At 30.8% G+C, this 9,438-nt stretch overlaps 1 protein-coding gene across 1 annotated transcript; it reads right to left on the bottom strand.

Annotated features, from left to right (window-relative positions):
* Positions 1-5,120: 5,120 nt before the first annotated feature.
* LOC110895196 (protein FAR1-RELATED SEQUENCE 5-like) lies at positions 5,121-8,907 on the bottom strand. The gene is made up of 6 exons (XM_022142478.1): positions 8,772-8,907; positions 7,389-8,175; positions 7,034-7,292; positions 6,152-6,721; positions 5,886-6,073; positions 5,121-5,700 (listed from the first exon to the last, which is right to left on the bottom strand). The coding sequence occupies exons 1-6, from the start codon at positions 8,905-8,907 to the stop codon at positions 5,121-5,123; spliced, it is 2,520 nt and encodes an 839-aa protein (XP_021998170.1).
* Positions 8,908-9,438: the final 531 nt, after the last annotated feature.

Here is a 9,438-nt window from a genome sequence, read left to right as displayed (position 1 = left end):
ACAGCTCCACAGTATACATATGTGTATAACAGTTTTGTTCATCGAGGCTTTGTCTACATTATACGTATATGTATAACTATGTATACATCTTAGCTTGTAGACATGTCTACATTATACATATATGTATAACTATTTCGTTCATCTTAGCTTGTAGACATGTCTACATTATACATATCTGTATAATTATATAGTAACTTGTAAAACATGTCTATACATATATGAGTAGTCGGTTGAAAATATACATGTATATATGTTTGTGTACAATTTCTTCATTATAGCTTGTATTATGAGATGTTTTTGATATCTATTTGTTTTGTTCATTATAGCTTTTGTATCTCGATTCCCTTACTTGTGAAGGGATGGATAATGAAAGAGTTATACCACCAATTGCTTATTGGGACAAAGACAGAATGGAAAGAAGACAAAATCAAGAAATTAAGAATGGTGGGTTCGGATTAGGTCAAATCAGAGATAGATTTGAAGATAACAACACTTATGATATTGAAAGTGAAGAAGAGAATGAGGTTAAAGAAAGTGATGAAAAAAGTTTGGAGGTAATATACAAAGTTTAAATTCAAAAAAAATAATAAAAATCTTCTCATATATAATATTTAAAGTTGTTATTATTTCACTTTTCAGAAATATTTAGCAAGCTTAAGTGAGCTGTGTAAGGAGAATGCTGAACAAAAGTTAAAGCTTGAAGAAAAAATCAAGGATTTCAAACGAAAATTTCCCAATAGCAATGAGGTAGTTCACGTGATTGAAGAATACCAAGAAATTTACAGCGAATTTCTTGAGTTTAAAGATGAAGATGAAGATGGAGAATCTAATGATGAAGAATCTGATGATGAAGGATCTCAAAACGATGAAGGTAAAGATGAAGAAGACAAGCGTGACACAAATAAAGACGAGGGGAATGATGATGGAGATTCTAATGATGAAGAATCGGATGATCAAGGATCTGAAGATCATACAAAAAAAAGATGATGATGGTAAAGTTAAAGATTCAGAAGACAAAGGTAATTCAAGTATACATATGTGTATATATTTTTTATTATTTACATATGTGTAAAGTGAGAAAAAGTAATATTTTTTTAGCAGGTGACATGAAAGAGAATGATGAAGATAAATATTCAGATTCTGATATCAATGCTAGTGCAGGTAAAATACATATATGTATATGTTAATTATATGTAGTTGAATTCCTTATCAGGGTAGGGATCCTAAGAGAAGTCCACCCTATTTGAGAAACGTAAGAAGCATTCTGAACCACACATTTTCCTAAGCTTCTCATAATATACACATATGTATAGTTTGAAATTGACTATATACATATATGTATATTGAATTATACACATATGTATATAGTCAATTTTAAACTATACATATGTGTATATTACGAAAAGCTTATGGAAAATGTGTGGTCCAAAATACTTCTCAAGTTTCTCAATTAGCTAAGTGCTTCTCACATGATCCTAACCCTTTGAAATTGACTATATACATATATGTATATTGAATTATACACATATGTATATAGTCAATTTTAAACTATACATATGTGTATATTACGAAAAGCTTATGGAAAATGTGTGGTCCAAAATAATTTCTTATTTTTGTTTGTAACAAGTTGAAGCAATTGATAAGATCGTTGATGAGTACAACCGAAATACAAAAGCTGATCCGTTGTCTGAATCGCCTGACCCTGAATGGACATCTGATGCTATTGAATTATGTGATCGTGTTGCTAAAGAAGAGGTGTGTGCCAATCCAAATGAGAAGAAAACAACCTATTTGGTAGACATACCAACTTTTAAATTAATTTCCCAAGAATCACCAACAACTCCAAAACATGAAGTTGAGCAACAAACTAATGAAGAAGAAAGTGATGAAGTAGAGATGCCAAAGAGGGAGCCCAAACTTTCTAAATTTGGCAAATCCCCATTTTTAGAAAGAGCTGTGAATATGGACAATGCTCTTTCAAGTGAAGAAAAGAAGATTTGGGAATTTATATTGGAATATGCATATGTGGATGAGTAAGTTTTAGTACACTCTAATATGTCTCTTTGACATACATCTTGTCCTTTTAAACTAACACAACAATTTTATACATGCAGGAATGAAATTAACCCAAATATCACAAGTAAAAATCTGTTTGATAAAGATGAAAAGTATGTTATAAATGCTGAAAATTTATTTCAAAAAATATATATGTATATATATGAAACTTTGATTGTATATTAATCATTTGAATTGAATAGGGATTTGACCAAGGAAGAAAGGGAGGAACTAGAAAAAGCTCTTAAGTTGGAGCGTGAAAAACTGGAAGTTGCAAAAACTTTTGGGTGTGTGCACTCACAACTAATCTAGTATTTTTACATGTATATGTGTACGGTACGGTTATACACATATGTATACGGTTATACATATGTGTATACGGCACTGGTATCGTTTAATATTTTTTTCTTGGCGTTCATGTATGAACACAGTTGAAAAAAGAGTTTTATTCAAAAACACTATAGTGACGAATTGAACCTATGCTTACATCTGAACCGGTTATACACATATGTATAACAATTTATGTATACGGTTATACATACATGTATAACAATTTATGTATACGGTTATACACATATGTATAACATATATATTTTTACATATGCGTATACATAGGTTAAAACTCGTAGCAGTATTGTTGAAAAAAGAGTTTTATTCAAAATAGTATAATGACGAATCAAACCTATGCTTACATCGGTACCGGGATAGTTATTATCAGAACCGGAACAGGTCTTTGTTTTTATGGTTTTTATTCGACATTGCTACCATATTGTCACTAGTGAATATGATTATACAGATATATTACATATGTGTATAATCAGAAAGAAAACCTTGAAATATATGTATCATGCTTGGGTTTTAATTTGTTATATACGTATTTGTTGACTCAAAAATTGTCTATATCTTACAGGAACCATGCATATAAAAACAGTAATGGCATGGCGTGCATGTATTTTGAACTCCTTGATCTGTTACCAAACTCATACATAAGTACATCAATCATTAATTGCTGGGCATCAATGCTGAACTATGAAGAATCAAAAAGAAATGACCCAACAATTTGTAGACTGTTTGGCCATACCGATTTATTTGTAAGCAATTGCACAAATTTCTTAATTTTATTTACTTAGTTATTGCATATTATTAAACATGATTTTTTTTTTGTTTTTGTTTATGTGTTACAGCCTGATCATATGTTGCGCGGCCAGAAGTATAATGATCCAAAAACTTTGGAACATTTCAAAGAAAAACTATATGATGTAGTGGGAAAGAAAAAAGAGAAAATGAATCTGGCAGAATATACAATTGTCATCTTCCCAATTTTCGAGAATAAACACTTTTACCTTATTTGCTATGACCTAAAGAATTTGGATTGTTCAGTAATCGACAACATGTGGGTTGACCAAACCGTTGCTGAGGAGGCGACACAATTGAAAGTCGTAAGTTTTATTCAATACATTAGAACTTTTCTGAATATATGTATATCTAAATATACACATATGTATAGTTTATGATTGCCTATATACATATATGTGTATTGTCAGATCTTGAATTATACACATGTGTATATTGCTAAAAGCTTTTAAATTAGCCTAGCGCTTCTCACACGATCCTAAGCGTATGTATATTATTCTTTACAATATATTATTTATTTATTTAATTACTGATTCTGTGTTATACTATGCAGAAAATTATTTTTGACAAATACTTGGAAGAAGTGAATCATCCAAAGCGTATACAAATTCAACAAGTTTTCCCAAGACGGTTGAATCTTAGTTGGGCAGTTAGAGGAAACAAAGTCGATTGTGGGGTTTACGCAATAAGACATATGGAAACCTACATGGGAGTCACATCTGATAAATGGCACTGTGGGTTCCCAAACGAGCCAAGAAAAATCAAAGGTAAACTAAATTTGTTAAGAAAGAAGTATGCAGCTGCACTTCTCCTGTCGAAAACAAACATCAATCGTGACAAAATATTGGAGGCAGCAAATGAGTTGAAGAAAAAAAAGAAGAAGCTTAATGAAGAAGACAAGATGGAGAGAAAAAAGAAGGAAGAAATGCAGCAAAGAACAAGTAAGATAAGAGAGACACCAAGAAAGAAAAAACAAGAAATTAAGAGAAGGATGTCGCCAAGAAAAAGGATACACATGTCGACAGTTAAGAAGGCGTTGCAAAAAACTAAGAAGAAACAGTAGAAATGGTCGATATTGATACTTTGTTGGTTAAATATTAGTATTTTGAAGTTTGATGAATGTTACTGTTTTTATTTTGATGCTAGGTTGACATTTGTTCTTTCAAACAGTTATGTGTTGACGTTGGTTCTTTCAAACAGTCATGTGTTGACGTAGGTTCTTTCAAACAGTTTTTTGAATGTTACTGTTTTTATTTTGATGTTTTTATTTTGATGTTACAAACTGTTATTATATACATATATGTACAAACAGTTGGGTCGTTTCAAACAGGTTTCTTTTTGTTTCTTCATAGTTATGCTGAGTATAATAACTGTTTCTTCTATTCATATATGTATGTACAAACTGATTATACGCATACGTATATGTATAAATTAATTAATATACATAGACTTCAAGGTTGTAAATTTGGCCCTTTTTGATTTTGGATAGTATTGTGATGAAGTCGAACCTAGGGAATTGTTCATTTTCATGTTAGGGAAATGTTTAAAAATGTATATACGTATACGTATATATTTGTTTTGTTCATCTTAGCTTGTAAACATGTCTCCAGTATACATATGTGTATAATGATTTTTTTTCATCTTAGCTTGTAAACATGTCTACTACTCTATACATATATGAATACCTGTTTTGTTCATCTTAGATTGTTAACAGGTCTACAGTATACATATGTGTATAATGATTTTGTTCATGTTAGCTGGTAAAATATGTCTACATTATACATATATGTATAACGGTTTTGTTCATAAAAAAAAATACTTTCATTCAAACAAAGAACATAAACTATTAACAAAAAACCTCAACAAATGTAATCTTTTATCACATATGTTTAAAATGAAAGAAATCAACCTATTCTTAAAAAATCCTCATCCTATTCTTGCTCACTTGTTTCAACATCTGTTTCTTCATCGCTTGATTCAAAATCCATTTCTTCCTCATCTTCAATTTCGTCAATTTCATCCTCATCTGATGGTTTCTTTTTCTTTTTGACAGGTTTGCCTGTCTTTATTGGACAATTCCTAGAATCATGATCATCTACTAATTCATTACAAAAATTACATTTTCTCTTCTTGATCTTCTTGACAAATTTTGATTTACCTTTTTTTTTGAAAGGTAATTTTGATTTACCTTTATTCTTCTGTTTGCCCTTCTCACGTGAACCAACTAGACGTTTATGTTTTCCACAACCTTTGTTCCGAATTCCTTTCGGGGCTATAACAGTTACTTCTGAGGGTTCTGAATGAGATATCAACTCCTCAATTATAACACCATTTTTATTATATGAAGGCTCAGATGGAAATTCTTCAAAAATCTTATCCTTTATTAATTGAACTTGTCGATCAAGTTCTTCAAGTTTATCATCATTACATCTCACTCGATCAGTGCACATCTGAATGTTATCAATAATGCGACGCCTTAACATCATCCTTTTACTTTCGTTAACAAAATATCTGTTATGAAAAATGAACACAAAAAAAATCAAAGAATAATACATAGAAAAGGATTATACATATGTGCATATAATAGCAGTTTGAAGATATAGCAGTTGAGTTTTACTTTTATTCTTATATACATATATGTATGTACAACATGATTCTATATGTATATTGTTATTTAATACACTGATGTAGAATACCTGTTAGCCAAGCTGTGAATGCTACTTGGAAGAGCATCTTTACGCCAACGAGGATGCACATACTTCAAAGGAATCTTCTCGATGTTATGAGTTCTAAACACACAAAAAACATGTCGACAAAGATACCCGACACGTGTAAATCCCATACACACGCATGTTACACTATGATCAGACAAATCAATTGTAACCTACAAAAACCATTAAAATGATTCTTAGTATCCACTATAAAATGATATACACATATGTATATAAACTTAAAAACAAACCTTGAATTCATTTATAATCTCAGATGTGTGACTTTGATGAGCAACAACATATGTATGTAAACCATCTGTTTTCCCCCGTTCAACAATGTAGGATAACCTAAAACCTTTATCTATCTCCTTTTGGACTTCAAAGAATATAGTTCTAGTATAGATCTCATTTGCATGTCGCTCAATAGCTAGCGGGGTTTTGAATCTCGGTGTAGTTTCTTCCGTTGAGTAATCAAGAACACGCTGATCATGACGTTGGCCTTCCAAAGTTGTCTCGAAACATAACATAAATTGCACCAAAGTATTGCGCGCACTACTATTGGATTTAAAGCGATGATTTGCACTTTCACATCTAGATGTTGTTTTCATTAAACAACACATAGGGATATCTCTAAAATAAGCGGGAATCCACTCAACCCGCATAGCATACATATCAGATAGCCAAGGATGATCTTGTAATCCATACTCATCCATTAACCGATTCCACCTCCTTTCAAATGTAGAAGGTTCAATATAGACATTCCAAACCAGTTTGTGAAATGCTTTGCGAAACTTCTTATTTTTCCCCACATCTCCATCAATCTGAAAAATAAATTTATAAACATTAAGATATTCAGTAACTACACATACTTAGCAAAACTATACATATATACACATATGTATACAAGAGAGAGACATGTATACACATTAAGATATTATTAATATACACATATGTATAATTTGAAGTTTACTTTATACACATGTGTATAACTAACACACAGTTTCCCTAAGATTTTCATAAGATTTATTGAAAAGTTTAAGGAAATGTGTAGTTCTGAATTATTCTCAATGTATCTCAGTATATGTGGAATACACATTTCTATATACACATGCATAATAGATATTGACAAATACCTTCAAAGGTAGCTTCTCTATAATATGCCACATGCATAATCGGTGTATCGATTTGTCAAGGACAATATGAATTGCCTGCTTCATAGCCGGGTCTTGGTCCGTTAAAATTAAAACAGGTTGCTTGCCATGAACAGCAACAAACATCCGAAGAAGCCATGTATATGATTCAATCGTTTCGTTATGCAACAAAGCAGCCCCAAAGACCGTGCATTTCTTGTGATGGTCAACACCCGTGAATGGAACAAAAATCATGTTGTACCTGGGTAAAACGAATATCTCAAAATTAAAAAAAAATATAATCATTGATTACATTATACATATATGTATAAACGTCTGTAAAAAAAGAATAACTTACATATTTGTCTTATATGTTGCATCAAAAGCCACAACATCTCCAAAAGCCTCATAATTCCTTTTAGAAACATTATCAACCCAGAATAAAGATATAAGCTCTGTTTCAATAGTTTCATATTTAAAGGTGTAATCCATTAAATTCTTCGACCGCTCATTGAATTTCTCAACAACCATTTGAGCATCTCTATCACCAATGAAATCTCTGATGTCTCTAGCAAAATTCTTGTAATCCGTAAGTGTACCTTGAAGATTATGATGCCCACCCTTTAACGCTACGTGAAGTTTGTATGCTTTAGTTGACCCGATACTAGCCAAATGACAATTGGAGATAAATTCTTTTGTTGCAACATCCAATTTCCTTCTTTTTTTGCTCAAATCTAAATTGTGTTCAGAAATAGGCCCGTGATTGTGTACATCAACAAACTCATAAACTACATAATCTGTGGAATTTTTGACAAGCTTAACTTTTATTAAAGCTTTGCAATCCGTAACTTTGAAATTTGTGCGCCTTGATAAAGAGTTTGAAGAACCTGAATCCTCTTGATCCTTCGGTTTGTTTGCTTTAGAACACAAAATATATTTGAATGTAATTACACCTTGTTTGTTTGTTGATGTAGTACCTAAACGAGTACTGAAACCAGCATGCTCAGCATAGTTTTCATACATAATCATAGCTTCTTGTAAAGAACGAAACCTAGCTCCTGTATAAGGCATAACTTCAGCAGGAACAACTGGGATCCAATACCTTGAACCACTTGGTAATTCATAGACATGGCTTGAGATAGAATCTGCATGAAAAAAAAAATTAATTACAAAAACAATAGCTATTTATATGATAAAAAGAAAACATTTAGATACTTATGTAAACATATATACACATGTGTATAGTAAGTTAAAAACAGAACCTGTACAGTTAGTGTACATGTATACACAAAAGTATATAAAAAAAGACATTAAGAACCTATTCATTCAGTAAACATCTAATTACTATACACATATGTATAGATAATATACAAACTAATTTGTCAAACATAGATGTGTATATTAAGTTACACATCTATATATATATATACACATATGTATATCAAACAATTAAATAGAAAATATGTTCTAGTTCATTAGTTGTAAAAGGTAGAACAAATAACATACACATGTGTATAGTATGTGAAATATATTACATACAGTAGGCACTCAGTTAGTATATAGAAACAAAATATACACATATGTATAGCGTATTACAAACAGAACATATTTAGTTAGTATACATCTATGCATACATCTTAATGAAACAAAATAGCAAAACATCTAATGTATTGCAAACAGAAGATACTGAATCTCAAAACAATAAGTCAAAATCACAAATCATAATGAAATTTGAAATTACCTTGCTGTTCGAAACCGTTAACACAAAAAGGCTGATCGTGATCAAAGTTAACGGAAGGCATAGAGATCTGAACATTGTTTACTTCATCCATAGAATGCGATAGTGATCCAGCTTCGTCGTTACTTGCAGAATCCATGAAGACAAAAAGCTATGTTGATCTTAAATAAAGAGCAAAAGATATGTTGATCGAAGATTTTCAGAAAATTATCGAATCGGTACCAGATCTGGATCGTATTAAAGAATCAAATCACAAACCAGAACGAACGTATTGAAGATCTTTGATTTCTCGAATCGGTAGAGATTTCTCGTTGTTCTCAGATCTGAATGTAAATAGGATCTGAATATAAATAAAAGCTTTATATATGATGTGTTTTATAACTTTTCAGAAATACCGAAAATGCCCCTCCGCGTTTTTTATCTCTTTTCTCAGATGTGTGGCTGAGATTTGTTCTCAAGTTTCTCAATTAGCCTACTACTTCTCACATGATCCTTATCCTATATATACATGTATATATATATACATATATATATATATATATACATATATATGTATATATATACATATATATGTATATATATACATATATATGTATATATATACATATATATGTATATATATACATATATATGTATATATATACATATATATGTATATATATATATATAT

Source organism: Helianthus annuus, chromosome 2, assembly GCF_002127325.2.
Source record: "Helianthus annuus cultivar XRQ/B chromosome 2, HanXRQr2.0-SUNRISE, whole genome shotgun sequence".
Classification (NCBI taxonomy): Eukaryota; Viridiplantae; Streptophyta; class Magnoliopsida; order Asterales; family Asteraceae; genus Helianthus; species Helianthus annuus.
This window is presented reverse-complemented; position numbering and strand designations above follow the sequence as displayed.

Coding starts and splice junctions, on each gene's coding strand:
- LOC110895196 (XM_022142478.1), bottom strand. CDS start 8,907: ATGGATTCTGCAAGTAACGACGAAGCTGGATCACTATCGCATTCTATG. Junction 7,293..7,388: donor GCAACATATAAGACAAATAT/GTAAGTTATTCT, acceptor CGTTTTACCCAG/GTACAACATGATTTTTGTTC. Junction 6,074..6,151: donor AGATTATAAATGAATTCAAG/GTTTGTTTTTAA, acceptor TGGTTTTTGTAG/GTTACAATTGATTTGTCTGA.